The 18178-nt window shown below is 37.0% G+C and overlaps 1 protein-coding gene across 5 annotated transcripts in view; it reads right to left on the bottom strand.

The window, feature by feature from the left end:
- SPATA5 (spermatogenesis associated 5) overlaps window positions 1-18178 on the bottom strand; it is a 203044-nt gene that overhangs the window by 170500 nt on the left and 14366 nt on the right. For all 5 annotated transcript variants that reach the window (XR_004985562.2, XR_006740678.1, XM_045576591.1 and 2 more), the window contains 3 exons: window positions 15977-16033; window positions 13980-14103; window positions 10956-11211 (listed from right to left, as the gene is read on the bottom strand). Coding sequence is in view for 3 of the 5 variants with exons in the window: in XM_045576591.1 (XP_045432547.1) it covers window positions 10956-11211; window positions 13980-14103; window positions 15977-16033 (437 nt within the window). In the remaining 2 variants the exon portion in view is untranslated. The remainder of the gene's footprint in view (window positions 1-10955; window positions 11212-13979; window positions 14104-15976; window positions 16034-18178) is intronic.

The following is an 18178-nucleotide window of genomic DNA, read 5'->3' as shown; positions in this document are numbered from 1 at the left end:
GCCATCCTATAATTGCTATCAATCCTCCATGGTCCTATATCTTCCACTAACTCAGGAAAACTACCTCATTGGTCATCAGTTATCTCATTTATTAAATAGAAAAATCAAAATTTATATTCTCAATTATTTTTCAGCTTTAAAATCCTGTGATGCTAAGGTTAAATTATTTGACATCAATCATTCCTCACAAGGACATATTAGAATCTATAGCAAGAAATTATTTTTATAAAGCTGAAGTAAACAATTAACCAGAGAAGCAAATGGACACATGAACATGATTAAGGAATATAACTTAGAGCAAGCAACCTATGACATTTTCTTTCCTTGCTAAGTTTAAAGTTAGTTTTTAAAATGTAAACAAAAGCAGAAGCAAACTTCAGTTTAAAATCTTTAAAACAAAAAACAGGTGTAACTAATTAAACAATAAATGTGTCATTTTATTTTATTTTCATTATTTTATTTTCCAATGCTCTCAGAGCTGAGAATAGAAAACAAGATGCAATGAAAAGAAGAAAAGGCAAAATGCCCCAGGCAAGCCTAATACCAACACAGTCCTTCCAGTGTATGACGCATCCCCTCTCAAGCTCCATATCACCATTCAGATATAATCGTTTCAGGACAAAAGCAATTACTCTAAATTCATGCTCTTCAATATCATATGCAAACATCATGTAGCCACACATACATGGAATCCCACAATTTTATACTCAATGCTTGCTAAATTATGTTATGTTTGAAAATATAATTAAGTTTATTAGAAACTAACAATGAACTTCAACCGACTCCAGAAATAATACTTTTTTGGAATTACTGCTTACTTACAGATATTTAATTGTCTCAAGAAGTAACAGGAAACATGGGCATCTGGATCTCAGATTTGAATTGTAAAAGTTGAGCATAAGATTTCCTAATAATATACTCAAGAACATCAAGTCTGCAAGCAAGTATAATAAAATGTAAGGCTCCCTTTTTTAAAGTATACTTTCCTCAAAATATCAGAACTCCAGGAAATTTGTTTTATCTGGAGTCTTTACTTTCCCTCAACTCTGTATGAAGTATAGACAAGGTGATAAGTATCACTAGATATGTCACTGGAAGAGTTCCATTTCTCACTGCTCCTTCACAGAAAAGAAACAAGTACAATACCCTCAAACAGGGCACTAAAAGCTCTTGCTTTTTTCAAATTAAAAGTCACTGGTGTAACCTCAAGCTGTCACACCCAGCATTTCCCTGTGCCCCAAGGCCTCTAAGAGAAGAGATACAGACTGTCTTATTATTCACTGAATGGATGACTAAACTATTCTAAGTGATTTCATTCACCATCTCATTACTGACAACTCCCAAACTCTTATCTCTAACCAAGTCTCCAAAATTTGCAATTCGAAGGCCTCCAGTTTAGACAATAGAAAGAATAGAGGAGTGCTAGGTGGGATAGAGAATAATGCAATAGTCTAGAATAAAGAACAATGAGTAGTTAAAAAAAATTTTTTTTTTAATTTTTAAGAGCTCAAATTCTGAATAAATTTTGAAAATAGAGCTGGTAAGATTTGACAAAGGAAAGAGGAATCAAGAATAACTCTTAGAAATAACTTTTATTTAGTACACTGATTTGTTTTTCATTGTTTTCATTATAGAAAACCTTTCAAGTTTTATGCTTTTCTAGTCTTGGCAAGACAACTCAAAATATTTTCCACTAGCGAAGTAAATGCTACATAGCAGTTAGAATTTAAACAGAATCAAATCTACCTTTTTTTCTAAACAAACCACTCAGCACCAGTCATTTCAAATGAACAGCAATAGTAATATTAAGATACCCAATTCATTGACAAAAAAATCCCATCTCTTACAAAATATTCATATTTATGCAGTAGGAAAAATCCTAACTTCACAAATATAACTATGACTATATTTCAGAATTATAAAGCTGAGGGGAAAATTCATTGTCTTTTAAGATACTATAGACCCCGTGCACAGATTTGTGCATCAGTGGGGTCCCTGGGTCTGGCCTGTGGAATCAGGCCAAAACCGGCTCTCCAACATCCCAGAGGAATCCGGGTTGCAAGAAGGTGCGAGCCAGGCCAAGGGACCCCACCCAGTGCACGAATCTGTGCACCAGGCCTCTAGTCTATAAGCCTAAGTGCAGATCCCTCAGCCTGGCATGTGGGGATTGCACCAAAACCAGCTCTCTGACATGCCCAAAGGCGTACTGGGTAGCCAGAGGGCACAAGCAAACCCCCACTCCAGACCTCTAGTCTATAATAAAAGCAAAATATGCTAATTAGACCAGACAATCTTCCAGATGAAACCAGAGCTGCAAGGGAAGCCAGTGCCAGCAGCAGGGGCAAGGAAGGCCTACTCTTGCATGAATTTCATACATCGGGCCTCTAGTATGCATATAAGATCTTTGGTTAACCTCTACTCACTTTCCCTCCTTCCCCCTTCCCTCTGAGATTCATCCATCTGTCCCATGTTTCTATGCCTGTGATTTCCACCCCTGCATTGAGTGTCTGCCCCCTGATGATCATTGCACATCATAGTTACCAGATAGTCAGCCAGCCAGTCACTTAGGCTTTTATATATAGAGACAATAGTATATAATTACTGGTTACTTATCCAGCTACAACAATGAATAAAGATATGTTCCCTTATAAAACACATTAATTAGAATGGTAATCGTTCTACTTACATAAATTTAGTTTTGTTGCTCTATTGCAGGTCTACAGTGGGTTCATGTGCGATGAGGGAAGCAGGGAAGGGGAGAGACTGTGACTCTGATTGATTCAGCAAGAAAATCTGTCAGAGAGGCACCCCCTCAAAAAAGCCATATCTCTAGCCTGCATATTCTTTTTGATGGGCAAGATCTTCACTGGTCCAGATCCAGTAAAAATCACTACTCTAGCAAGGCAAATAATTCCACCAGATTTCCCCAATGTCTCTTGTACTAAAATAATGATGAATACTTCATAAAATACCAGGAATGTTGCCAAAATTCAAATAAGCTTCTATCTGAGAAATGTCTAAACATATGAATATATATTTAATATATAAATAAAAATATAAAACTTTTTTTAAGAGAAGAGGTCCTACTTACCAAGGGCCTGAATGAATGACATATGCTGCCAGACTTTTTTTGAAACCTCGTAAGAATTCTTAAAAATATGTTATCCCTATTTAGCAGGTGAAGAAACATAATTCTAGGTTAAATGACACCCTAGCTGGTTTGGCTCAGTGGATAGTGTTGGCCTGTGGACTAAAGGGTCAAGGGCACTCTCCCCCTCCCTTCTGCCCTCTCTAAAAATCAATCCTTGAGTGAGGATTAACAACAAAAAGAGGTTAAATGGCTTGCCCAAAAACTCTCAGCTAGCTGATAAAGGCAGCTAGCATGTGAACCTACACCATAAGCTTTCCACTAAACCCTACTATGTCCCTGGACTTTATTAAAAAAAATATTGAATTTTCACAGAATCAATATTTTAATTCTATCTTAGAAAACACCATTGGAAGAACTCCAAACATGGTGAAAAAAGTAAGAGAGAGAACCTTTAGTGGAAAATGTTAGAAAGAGAAACTTTCATAAGAGTTAAGTGCTTTGTACGTAGTAGATCCACCATAAATTAATCTTAAAATAAGTGAGTAATGGGTAGGAGGGAGGACTACAGCTATAAATATCTCAGATCTCTGGTATAAGAGAGGTAAAAGTTTCCATCTCAGGAAATGTCTACAGCCATTAGGTTTAGTATTGTTACGAGACCTATTTAAGTGTAATAATGATAAAATCATTGTTTAAATATGAGTTTTCATTCTTCCTGTTTGGTGATACAGTCTTATAAAAGCCCAAGTACTTGGTATGGACATGATGAAATGATGTGTAATCAACAAGGATACTAAAGATAAAATTCTTAGATTAGTGAAGCAAATACTTCCTTTCTCTGCAAACAAAATGTCTAAATCCACCTCTTGAAAAAACCAGCTCTATTTATACTCATTCTCCTGAAATGGCACAGGCAGCCTTAGAAGGACAAGTTTATAATAAATCCCTGTATTTGGACAACACTGTTGCTAAGCATCTTCAAACATTCAGCAAAGTTTATATAATTCATGTCTCTGCTACATAATTAACATTTCATGCTTTCCAAAAAAGTGTAGTATGCTTATCTAGGTTGATAATTTAAAACATTATAAATTTTGAGAGAATTAATAAAAGGCTATGTAACTAATTCATTAGAAAGGAGCCTAATCCCAGGAGGAACACAAACAGACATTCAATGTCAGGATGTGTCAGAGTTAAGTTGGTAAACAACTTGTGAGATAAAACATTTCAAAATTCAGCTGCTTTCTACTTTAAAAGGTGAGCTACAAAACATCAGGATTTTGGACAAGTCACGACATATAAAACCATGCTCTAGTGCAATGGTTGGCAAACTCATTAGTCAATAGTGCCAAATATCAACAATACAAGGATTGAAATTTCTTTTGAGAGCCGAAAACCGACTTCTGCTCGTGGGCCAGGAAGTTTCAATCACAGTGTATGTGCGCGCCCACACGTGGTATTTTGTAGAAGAGCCACACTCTAGGGGCCAAAGAGTCGCATGTGGCTTGCAAGCTGCAGTTTGCCGACCACAGATCTAGTGCAAAAGTTAATTATAAAGGAAACATAACATTTGAAAATAAATTTCACACCCAATTGTCAACATTACCATTATATCTGCTCAGATAAGAGATCCAAATGTTGAAAGCAACACTACTGTAGCATTTCCAACTTACATATCATTATTGAGACCAAGGTAAAAGTTAGGGAAAGTATTTAGTAACACTGAAAAGAAGAAAAAGTTGAGAGTAAGCACATTGTAAGTGGCAGTGTCACTCTTCCAGGTTATGGAGGAGACTGTGAACCTTCCATTCTCTGAAAAAGCTTGCACACAGGAACATATACCAACCACGGAAGCCTGACCTTTTGTATTGGCATCTTGCAAACAACCTTTACATTACAAAAATCAGGAATATAGTTCATGTGGATTTTGTGAAACTTGGAATCACTTCATTGTATGTGATTACCAGGCATCTGTGCATCACATTTTTTGTTAAAAAGGGCAGAGGTCCCCTGATTAGAAGGCGGCCCAGAAGAAGGAAAACCATCAGACAACCAAAACCCAAAAGCTCAAAGAGCACAGAGGTCCACAAACCATAAGCAAGCAAATAATCCAGAGAAAACCTACATCAATGTTTATTTGTACTATTAGTTCTTAACTGTTTTTCCTTTATAAGATACTGTGGTTTTTCTATCTTTCAAAATTGTCTTAACTAAGTTTTATTCAAAACCATTATACGTAAGACAAACATGGAGTTAAATAATATAGTTTTGAATACATTACTGCCATGTAAAAACTCTGGGAAGAAATTAAAAACTATCAGAGGTAGTCAGAGAATTACATTCCCTAAATTTCATCCAGCTATTTAAATCAGTTATGGAGAATCTTTAAAACTCATAGAGCTGTATTGGCCTAGATCAGTGTGGTTTTCAGAATGGAATCCTCAGACCAGCAGCATTAATACCACCTATGGCTTAATAGAAAGGCAAAACTCCTGGCCCTCACTAAATCTAATGAACCAGTAGAAAGGGACCCAGAAGTGTATTTTTAACAAGCTCACACAGGTTTAAACTGGAGCACCATAGGCTTAAATGAGGAATTCGAACCGCTCAAAGGCAAATGCAGAAATGGCTGCTTCACCTTCACTTGGGAAACAATGTAAATACTGTTTTCAGTTCCCCACCTCCCGTAAGCATGGGGAGGGGGCTTACTCGTGTGCAGCTTCCCAGGTGAACATGATGCATAATGAGGTTTAAGAACCAATGACCTTGGCTCTTGAAGTGTGGTCCCCCGAACACCAGCAGCAGCAAAAGCAGCTGGGAACTTGTTAGATGTTCGCAGGCAAGCAACCCAGGACCTACAGAATCAGAAACTCAGGAAGTGGGGCACACTGCCATCTATTTACTAAGTTCTCCAGTTGATTCTGACACATGATAACGTCTGACAACCTCTGCTTCAAGTGATCTATCCTGAATTGGAAACATGTGAAAGGAACTATAATCCTGTGGAGAGGAATAAATCTCCTCACAGATCTGGAAGTCAACATGCCATACTTCCCAGATATGCCAATGGGCATTCTCAAGCTGTCCATTTAAACACAGCATGATTTTGAGCAATGAAAATGCCTCCTGAAAAGCACTGGTTTAAGGCAGTTGAGAAATCTTTCCATGGAAGTCAATTTATTACATTAGCAAAGTGACCAATGAGACCAGGCCAAGTTAGGGAGTCACTTGAGTATTCTTTGTTGTTTTCTCCTCTCCTTTTTCTAATTCTTCCTGCCCTCCTCCGTGACCCCTCAATTTCTTTCTTGTTCTTCCTTATATCCAAGGAATGTCATATTTACAAGTGCACTTAGATAATGTGTACCACAACACCCTCAATTTATAGATGAAGAAAACTACGACTCAGGAAAGACAAAGACTTTTCCCAAGATCACAAGCCTGATTTCAAAGGCAGTCTGTCCAACCCTCAAAATCCATTTTTTTACTATACCTCCCTGACTCTCTAGAAAAATCCCTTGCAAAATTATTCTAGTACAATGCTCTTAAGTTGTATTCTGTAATACAGTGAGAAAGTACCACACAAAACAACATGCCAGCAATAATTTAAGACAATATCCACAAAATCACATACTGGACTCTAATTATAATACTCATCTTTTTAAAAATTACCTCTCATAATCTGATTGCTAGATTAGGGGAAAATAAGAGATTGATTTAATACCTGATCATTTGCAATTATAAGTCCCATTAACATAATAAGAAGCTAATTATTTATTTACTGCTTATATATACTAAGTACAATTTTTTATCTATCTATCTATCTATCTATCTATCTATCTATCTATCTATCTATCTTTATGTTAGAGGCCTCTCTAATTCCCATCTCTGATCCTTTCATACCTTTTCAATTAAATGTAAGATTGCAAGGACTAGAATTTCTCAAATTTTCTTGCTATTTCCCTAAAGTTCTTGAGATAGTAAAGTGCCCGTGAAAGTAGATAGTCCTATTGACATTATTGACATCTGGTATGCGTCTTACATTTATTTCACTTCTCTCTCTTGAAAGTCTCAGGACACAACTTAATTTCTGGACTACACTTACTTGTGAAAAAATATGGATGTTTTCTGCTGTATATAAATTGACCCTTCCCTTAGTTTCATATATAAAGTAACTTTAAAAGCCTTATACCACTCTAACAAAAGTCTGTTTTATTACTTAATTACAAGCATGGATTTAGAGTAAGATGAATTGAAGTTTAAATCCCAGCTCTGCCACATACCAGCTGAGACCTCTTGAGTACATGATACTCAGTTCATAAGGCTGGTGTAAGAATTGGAGGGAAGGGTGTTGTTTTCTCCTCCACACCTTCTCATGCCCTCATTCTGCCTGTAGAACTCTTTTACTTTTTCTTTAGGCTTCTCTTCAGATGTCACTTTTGCTATATAACCACAGCATTTCATTTCCCCAAAGGGAAATCACTACATTTCCCATAGTTTTTTGAGTATGTACCTCACTGTGTTTACAAATCTCTTCGCTTCATCAAACTGTTTATGTACCTCAAAGTTACGTAAAATGTATACATGAGAAAATCATAACTATTGATAAAGGATATTGAAGAATGAATCCTTTCCTAGATGGGCAAGTCCAAAGCAAAGCCTATGTAAATACTACAGGTTCCAGAACAACCCAATAACGCCAGTATCTTAATAAAGTGAGTGGCAATACCTTTTGCTGGTGAAGAGGCTTGCCTTCAATTTGTAAAAAACACATCTGTGAAATGCAAAAAAGGCAAAGCACAACAAAATGAGATATGCCTGTAACCCAGACACTTCATTATTACCTAATGGAATGAAAGAAACAAAGTTATCCACTGATTTATCTCCTTCTTGGTCACTAAATAATTCAGTTCCATGGTCAAACCCACCATTTCTTATAAAGCACAAGAAACTAGACAGAAAGCGCTTTGTCCTAGACCAGAATGTACCACAAGAATGTTTACATTTGCCTTTGTCTATATAACCTGTAGTTTCCTCCTATTGTGAGTCCTTTTCATAATGATCAAATAGAATAAAATAAAACTGATTTTCTCCACCAAAAGTAAGATATTGAAAAACTCCTAAGTATATCTTCCACGTTTTCCTTTCCCACTCATTTTTCCTTCTCCAAGCTCTTTTCATTCATGCAATCTGGCCAGATCAGAAGGACCAATGCACTAATGGAAGGGTCTTCAAAGCCAACTAAATTAGATTAGCTATGAATCAATGACTTAGAGGTAAAGGTAACCATATTTCTGTACTAAACCTCTAAAATAATTAAAATTCCAACTCAAAACTTCAATTTTTTTCCAATACAACAAGGGTTAAACTTATTATTGTTATTATTATTATTATTATTATTATTTTAAGCCTCATTAAGAATATTTCCTATATATATTATTGAGTTTTTTTACAGAGAGGAAAGGAGAGGAAGAGAGAGTTAGAAACATCAATCAGCTGCCTCCTGCACACACCCTACTGGGTATGTGCCCGCAACCAAGGTACTTGCCCTTGACTAGAATCAAACCTGGGACCCTTGAGTCTGCAGGCCAACGCTCTATCCACTGAGCCAAACCAGTTAGGGCCAAGGATATGTTTCTTAACTGATTTCAGAGAGAGATGAAGGGAGAGAAACGAGAGAGAGCAAGAGCAAGAGAGAGAGAGAGAGAGAGAAAGAGAGAGATGAGAGAGAAACATCGATTGCCTCCTGTGGACTGAACTGTGGCAACCTAGGTATGTGCCCACATTGGGGACTGAATCTGAGACATTTTGGTGTATGGGATGATGCTTCAGACAACTAAGCCACCTAGCAAGGGCAATAGTTAAACTTTTTTAAAATATTAGCTCACAAACTACAAGAAAAGAATTGACAGCTGAAAAAAAATCCTACAAAATATGAAAGGACTTAGAAACAAATGCCCATATCAGAAAAAGAAATAAATGTAAGAATATAAGATTACTGGTAAACCAGAGATGTTTTGAGATATGTGCCCAGTCTTTAGAGATTACCAAAAAATAAACACCTGCTTTCCAGAGGGGGAAAAAAAACCCAGCAGAAATATTTCAACAAATTCTTATTTGCCAGATCAAATATTTCAATAGCTTATAAAAAAAACTGCCCCAATTGGAATACCTTTTATTGGCTGGAATTACTCTGAAAAATTGCCCAAATATGAAAAGGTGTAAGGGCTTCCAAAGTAACTGTAGTTATGCCATGGTGAAATTCTTAAAGTCAAAGAGCCAATTGAATAATATAGTAGGTCCTCGGGTTACTTCGGCGCAAGGTAACACCATTTTCGCCATGAGTCGGAACCTACATAAGCATCTACATCACTCACATGGAGCACATACATAGCAGCAATGAAGTGAAACAATAAAAAATTTAAAAGAACAATAACAATTCCTGACCTTTACTTGTGGTAAATAAATAATAAAAAACATAAAGCACATATGGACATATGTCAAAATGATGGAACTTTTATTTTTTATAAATAAATGGGAGATGGTGATGTAACCATGAAACGATGTACATCGAGTATGACGTAACCTGAAGACTGCCTGTAATGGCCCTTAAGTTTTCAGACTTAAATATTACTTTAAATTCCACTACTACATACTCTGAGGCATAGAATTCTCTGGTTTCATTAAGTACTTTTAAAGCAATGCGACAAATACAAAGCTGATCCTTTGTATTTTGATTTTTGCAGGTACCCTAATTTCCATAACATAATGTTAATAAATACTGTCATCATTAACACCTACCATTAATGCATCCAATTACGTGTGTGTGTGTGTGTGTGTGTGTATACTTAAGAAAAGTTTGAAAGCATATCCTATCTAATAGAAGAGTAATATGCAAACTGTCCACTCTGACACACAAAATGGCCGCCCCCATGCAGTCAAAGATGGCCACCTCCATGTGGTCAAAGATGGCTACTCCCATGTGGACACAAGATGGCCGCCACAAGATGGCCAGCAGGAGAGGGCAGTTGGGAGGGACCAGGCCTGCGAGGGAGGACAGTTGGGGGCAATCAGGCCTGCAATTCGGGATGACTGGGCTGGCAGAGGAAAGCAGTTGGGGGCGACCAGGCCTGAAGGGGAGGAAAGCTGGGGGCAACCAGACATGCAGGGAAGGGCAGTTAGGGGGGACCAGGCCGGCAGAGGAGGGAAGTTGGGGGCAAATAGGCTGGCAGGGGAGCAGTTTGGTGTCGATCAGGCTGGCAGGGGAGTGGATAGGGGATGATCAGGCTGGCAGGCAGAAGCGGTTAGTGGCAATCAGACCAGCAGGCAGGAAAGTGGTTGGGAGCCAGCAGTCCTGGATTGTGAGAGAGACGTATGACTGCCCATTTAGGCCCCATCCCAAGAGGATCGGGCCAAAGCAGGCAGTCGGACATTCCTTTAAGGGCTCCCATGTTGGAGAGGTTGCAGGCTGGGCTGAGACACACACCCCCATGCATGAATTTTGTGAACCGGGCTTCTAGTATACTATAACAGTGGTTATTTTTAGGAGGTACAATTAAGGGTGACTTCCAATGCTAGTCACCTGCCATGTTCCATGCTACCTACTTGTCAGCACACGTCATAGTGAGTGATCAAACTTCCTTTCTCCTGGTCTAACTCCTGAGGGGAAACTTTGCATATTAGCCTTTTATACATATAGTTTCCTGAAGTATCCAGATATTTTTCAATAAATATCTATTTTATGATTAGGGGAAAAAACAAAAAACCTATTTTCATTAAGAAATTAGATATAAGTGATCAGTATGCAAATAAACCAGAGTTATTAAATCCAACAACACAAACTAATCATATAGCAAATCAATCTCACCTGATTCATTACACAAGGATTTCAAGTCTGCTCCAACATATCCATGAGCACTGTTTGCCAACTGTAGCACCTCAGTTTCAGTGAGTACATGCGGTATCTTCCGAAGCAGTTTCCGAAGGATATCTAGCCGGTCCTGAGCATTAGGAACTCCAATCTCAATCTCTTTATCAAACCGTCCAGGTCGGCGGAGTGCAGGATCCAAAGCATGAGGACGATTTGTGGCCCCAATAACTAATACCTGTCCTTCACTTCCTTCCTAACAAAATAAAATAATAACAAACTAATTATTCTTCTACAAGTAAAATACACACTCACATGCTATATAGGCAAAGATGGATGGATCCAAATATCCAGGCTGCTAAGTCCTATCCCTTACACTTTTATTATTCATCCTACATTTTCCAAAGCTTAGCCTAAATGATCCCTCACCTAGTTTTCCAATACTTGCCATTCATCTATCACAAGTATGTCTCACCCACACCTAACATCTTACCCACACTGTTCCTATGAATAATAACATATATAACACCCTATCATATTGTTATTTTAACTTAAATATTTTAATTGCCCTTTTCCCCTACTTGAAAGCAAAGATTATAGCCTACAGATTATTCAAATAGAAGAGATCTTTTATAGTTGTCAAAGAGATAGTCTTAACAAATGGGACTCTTTTTTAAATTTCTAAAAACATAGACAGCAATATAACCAACGCCAAAGTAACAGCCACTTTGAAAATGTACGTACTTTAACTCTCTGAGAATCCACTAATAAAAGAGAAACATGCAAACTGACCATACCTTTGATGCCCATCAGCCAATCAGGAGTGAGTATGCAAATTAACCCAACAAAAATGATGGGTTAATTTGCATACACAGTTGCCCAGCAGCTAGGGGTGGGGCAGGATGCTTGTGTCATCACCATGGTGACTATGCAGGAATTCTGTACCACCCCAGCAGCTCTGGGCCTCTGGGCAGCATGGGAAGGCAGAAAGGCAGCTCCCAGTAGGTAAGAAGACAGAAAGGTGGCTCCAGGTCGGAGTGAAGGTGGTGCCAGCAGCCAGGGGAAGGAAGGCTCATTCTTGTACGAATCTTAGTGCAGTGGGCCTCTAGTGAAATTATAAAGAACTATGACCATGGCCCTCGCCAGGTGGCTAAGTTGGTTGGAATGTTATTCCATTCACCAAAAGGTTGTGTGTTCCATTGCCAGTCAGGTGATATACGGGAGGTAACCCATAAATGATTCTCTCACATTGATAATTCTCTCCTCTTCTCTCTCTCTCTCTCTATCTCTCTCTCTCTCTCTCTCTCTCCCCCCCCTCTCTAAAATCAATAAAAGCATATTGAGTGAGGATTTTTTTTTTAATATATGATCATGATCAGCCACCTATAGAAAGTATCCAACATTCTATTCAGAAGACCCAAGTGTAACCTCAGAGAAACAAATTTAACTGAAATGTGATTCAAAGAAAACTCAAACCTAATCAATTACACTGGATGTGCCAACAGAAAATAGATTATAATGAATCCACAAATTGCGAATTTAGAAGACAAAAATATAGGCCCTTAAACATCTATGTCACCTGCTTCCATTCCTACCCAAAGGCAAGAACACCAATCCATAGCAGGTCTGTCCCACGGGCAGAAGAAAAGGCAGCTGTGACTCAGTAATTAAGATACTCCAACACAGTCTTTCATCTGACTTCTTACTCATCAAGATTCTAATTGTAATACACACACAAACACACACACACACACACCCTTTTGGGGTGAAAATAGAGTTATCCATAAAGCTGGTACTTGGTCAGCTTAATAATTAACAAACTAGTACCCCAGTTTATACATCAGTCTTATGAGTGTTGCTATTGTGGGTTGTCAGTCCTCACAAACCATCTCCGAAATACTAACATTGTATTCTCCAGCTTTATAAACTGAGAACCAAACCTGAGTGAGACAAGTTGATCACATTTAGATGCTCCCCCAAGACTGAGACTAGGTGGTTATCTAGCCTCCCCCAGGTAACAACCCTTCTCTTGTGTCACTCTTAAAATTATAACATTGTTAGCAAATAATAGACTTGATACTAAACATTCACATTATTTTTTGCATGTTCAATTTCCACCTACAGGAAATAAAACCCAAAAAGTTCTAATGGCCGAAACCGGTTTGGCTCAGTGGATAGAGCGTCGGTCTGTGGACTGAAGGGTCCCAGGTTCAATTCTGGTCAAGGGCATGTGCACTGGTTGCAGGCAAATCCCCGGTAGGGGGTATGCAGGAGGCAGCTGGTCGATGTTTCTCTCTCATCTATGTTTCTAGCTCTCTATCCCTCTCTCTTCCTCTCTGTAAAGAATCAATAAAATATTTAAAAAACAAAACAAACAAATAAACAAAAAAAAACAATGGGGGGAAAATTAAAAAAAAAAAAAAAGTTCTAATGGTCCAGTTTTTAAAATGCAAAAGGAGGACCTGGAATTACATACTTTTAAGAATTTCTTAAGGTTCTAAAAAATAAGTTCTGCATAAGTATATTCTTCTGGTAAATGATTGTCAGGATTATATATATGCCATTAGAGTGATAACAAGGTAAATTCCTTTTAAATGTTGCATAATATATTACTCTCACTTTCTTTACTTTCACTTGCCCCCAAAGAATCAATTTACACATGGGTATAAAACATTTACTCAAGAAATTTCTTTAGAAATTCTCCTAAAACTTAACCACTAAATCTTTCTTATGATTTTTGTTTCAGGTTTTTAAGTTAATAACATTTATTACAGGAGAAATCCATTGTTGTACATTATTTCACGTGCCCGAACAAACGCCAGGTTATACTATACCAGCAGTTACTAAGAAATCTGCCAAAGAAAATTATATTATGGTCCTTTCTGCTAGTGTTTATAGCTAATATTTTTCCCTTACCCTAGAATACCCTACAATTCAAGAATTTGGTAGTTTTTACTACTATACACACAAATGATTAAAAATCGACCCCTTTCCACACAGAATCAACACTGGTGCTTTACTTACTGAGCCAATACCGTCCATCAGTGTTAGCAACGAAGCTACAACTCTTTTTTCCACTTCATTCTGAGCCCCTGCTCTTTTTGGGCAAAGTGCATCCAGCTCATCAATAAAAATAATTGATGGATGCCTAAAAACAAACAAATGCAATGAATTAGCTAATACACATTTAATTTTTAAATTTTACATGTGACATGTCACATTTAGGATTTAGTTAATATTAAAGACAAAGGCAACCGGATGCAAACTGGAAAACCTTAGATGAATTCTAGCCCAAATTATTAACTCAGCAAAATTACATTCTAGTGAATCTGCCCTCAATTAAAAGAAGAGCACTGAGAGGAGTCTACTGCTCATGAGATGAGCCTATGTGTAGGCAGAACTTGCCCACTAATGCCTATTGCATTGTTATGCCTCAATTCAGAAGCCGAAGCTAGAGATGTTGTCCCTGGGAACAGGATTAATGTCCAAAGAAGCAAAATTAGAAATGCTCTCTGTTACTTTACCTATTAAAAAAATTTACTTACACCTAGGCTGGTTTTGCTTGTGGATAGTGTCAGCCTGCAGACTGAAGGGTCCTGGGTTTGATTTTGGTCAAGGGACCTTGAGGAAGGCAATCAATGGATGTATCTTTCTCACATGATATCAAATAACACTGTTCTGTTTCTCTCTGTGTCTCTCACCCTCCCTTCCACTCTCTCTCAAAAAATCAATGGAAAATATCCTCAGGTGAGGATTAACAAAAATAATAAATAAATAAATAAATAACTTTCATGATAGTCAATGTTCCTATAAAAAGATGTGAATTCTTTCATAAGAGGAAACCTCAACTGCCAGCAACATAGCAATGACAACAAAAATATACTAAACAATAAGGTATGCCCTGGTTCTCAAACCTTTAGTATTAGGACCACAGATTACTTATTTCATCCACTATAACTAGGAAAAAAATACTTTAAAAATGGAAGTCCTTCCAATAAGAGAGCAATTATTATGGTAAGTTAAATGCCAAAAAATGATAGAGCATAGCCATATTATGAATAATATTACGTATATTAGATCAAGTTATAGACTATGCCCTAATAATGATCCTTGTAACGTAACATGGTAACTAATTTGAGGAACAATGTTCAGTAAGAATTTGCCGAGACCGGTTTGGCTCAATGGATAGAGCGTCGGCTTGGGGACTGAAAGGTCCCGGGTTCAATTCTGATCAAGGGCATGTACCTTGGTTGCGGGCACATCCCCAGTAGGGGGTGTGCAAGAGGCAGCTGGTTGATGACTCTCTGTCTCATCGATGTTTCTAGCTCTCTATCTCTCTCCCTTCCTCTCTGTACAAAATCAATAAAATATATTTAAAAAAAAAAAAGAATTATTGTAAAGAGCAAAACACTTGTCCCTTTGAATCAAAATATAACAAAACAAAGTTTTGAACATAAAGAGCTATTATTACACAATCTACTAAGGGAACTCGATATACTGACTATACCTAAGTACCCAAAAGAAAATCATAAATTTTTATCAAGAAGTCACATGATATATCAAATAACAATGTCTTACGGGTTTGTTTTCTTTAATTGAGATATAATTAACATATAACACTATATTAATTCCAGGTATACAACATAATTTAATATTTGTTATTTTGTGCAATGATCATACGATGTCATCGTGACATCTGTTGCCACGTAAAGCTACAGCACCTTTTTTCTTGTGATGAGATCTTTTAAGAGCTACTCACTTTACAATTTTCAAACATGAAATGGTTATATTAACTATAGTCACCATCCTATACATCACATGCCATGACTTATTTCTTTAATAACTGGAAGTTATTAGATAGAAATAGATGAGAAAAAATGTCATTAGATTTACAACATATTTCTAGTGCTACCACTACTAGTTTTGTGCTATTCTTTCATGCTTAGTATAAAGTGTTGGCATCTCTACTTTCATTAACACAGCCTTAACTACTAAGTTCAAACATGAAAAATATAGAATACCGCAGAGTGGCTTCAGCAAATATCTGACGTAACTTTGCTTCAGTTTCCCCATAGAATCTGTAACAAATAAAATATATTTAAGGAACAACTCTCAAACTTTCCAAATATTTCCAGAATACTTAAAATTAACTTTCCAATATTATTTTCCAAACTTAATTTGTATATAAATTAAAAAAGAGCCGGGACCGGTTTGGCTCAATGGATAGAGCGTAGGCTTGGGGACTGAAAGGTCCCAGGTTCGATTCCGGTCAAGGGCATGTACCTTGGCTGCGGGCATATCCCCAGTAGGGGGTGTGCAAGAGGCAGCTGATCAATGACCCTCTCTCATCGATGTTTCTGACTCTCTATCTCTCTCCCTTCCTCACTGTACAAAATCAATAAAACATATTTAAAAAAAAAAAAGAATAATTTAAATTAAAAAAGAAACCTAAAACATTTCAAGATGTAAAACATCCAGACAGAATATAAGCTACCATTTTTTTTTTAAATTTAAGCAATGATTTTTTAAAAACCACATTAAGCAGAGCATCTTAGGCCTGAGAGATGACCTTGCAGCAGGTAACAAATCATCATTAACCAAGATATCTCAGCACCTGAGCCTCCAACCTTTAAAAAGGAACCGCCCAAAGAGAAAGACTTTGGAAATCCAGGGCTCAGAGGGATCTACACAACAACCTTATTTCGAGCTGTGAATCCAAAGCTCTTCAATAAACCTAAAAAACCTGCACAGCCAGTATGGCTCAGAGGTTGAGCATCAACCTATGAACCAGGAGGTCACAGTTCAATTCCCTCATCAGGGCACATGCCCTGGTTGTGGGCTCAACCCCCAGTGTGGAATATGTAAGAGACAGCCAAGTAATGATCCTCTCTCATCATTGATATTTCTCTTTCTCCTTCTCCCTTCCTCTCTATAATGAATAAAAATATACCAAAACAAGACACAAAAAAATCTGTAATTTTGGATTGACAGCCCTTTTACTTTGTGTGGCTTTGATTGTCCATATTTAACATAAGAGAATAAAAAAGGCCTCTATGAAGCTATTGAGAGTGAGGTACACAGTTATATGAAGAGAAAAACATCTAAATTGGATTAATAGTGCCGGTTATTCTAGATGGAACTATAATCAAGGGTCCTGAAATCATCAAATGATAGACTCTATAAATGCACACCACATTCCTTGTTTTAGAATATGTTGAGAAAACAAGATAGCAGTTGTAACCAGATTAGTATAATTTGGTCCTTTCAGAACTGGAGCCATTATCTCATTCTTTTTCAACAGAAAGCTTCTCAACATTTTTTTTTAATTAAATCTTCTTAGAAAAGTGCCATGAGAATTGAGTCATTTTTGTTAATTATTAAGTTCTATATAATAAAAGTACCCAGTGTTTTTAAATTCACATAGTATTTTTAATATTTTATGGTGAACTGTGGGGACTTAGATTTCTTTTGCTGTTTGCAAAGGCAATGTTTATTTTCTACCTAGCATAGAACCTATATCTGTAAAGAAAAAGAATTGTAAATTATTGCAAAGTATGCAGTCAACACTAAAGACAAATAGTTTTTAGAGTCACAGATGGTTCATATATTTTGGTTTTTCATTTCAGCTAATTTTGGTCCAGAATTTTATTTTAATTGAAAAGAGACTCCCACTTACCTACTAAAACAAAGATTAAATGAAGAATAATCCAAAGTAAGTATAGTATTTCTTTAAAAAAATAAGTGTATTATATTGAGATCTGATGTTTTTACTTGACTATAATTATTACTTATTTTAGGTTTTGTAAACTAATGCTACAGTAATATGATAAATATAGGATTAAATGTTAGTTATTTAAAAACCAGGATTAGCCAAAACCAGTTTGGCTCAATGGATAGAGAGTCGGCTTGGGGACTGAAGGGACCCGGGTTCGATTCCAGTTAAGGGCATGTACCTTGGTTGCGGGCATATATATCCCCAGTAGGGGTGCACAAGAGGCAGCTGATCGATGACTCTCTCTCATCGATGTTTCTAACTCTCTCTCTCTCTCCCTTTCTCTCTGTACAAAATCAATAAAATATATTTTAAAAAAACAAACAAACCAGGATTATTCAATGAATAAGGTCACCTTATTGTCCTGGGTTTACCTGATATCATGTCAATCTTTCTGACAAAGATTCTGGACCTGTTTTATTTCTAGACATTTACCCCATTCTTCAAACCA

Source organism: Pipistrellus kuhlii, unplaced genomic scaffold (genome assembly GCF_014108245.1).
Source record: "Pipistrellus kuhlii isolate mPipKuh1 unplaced genomic scaffold, mPipKuh1.p scaffold_m20_p_8, whole genome shotgun sequence".
Classification (NCBI taxonomy): domain Eukaryota; kingdom Metazoa; phylum Chordata; class Mammalia; order Chiroptera; family Vespertilionidae; genus Pipistrellus; species Pipistrellus kuhlii.
The sequence above is the reverse complement of the archived record's forward strand: the minus strand, read 5'-3'. Positions and strand labels throughout refer to the sequence as shown.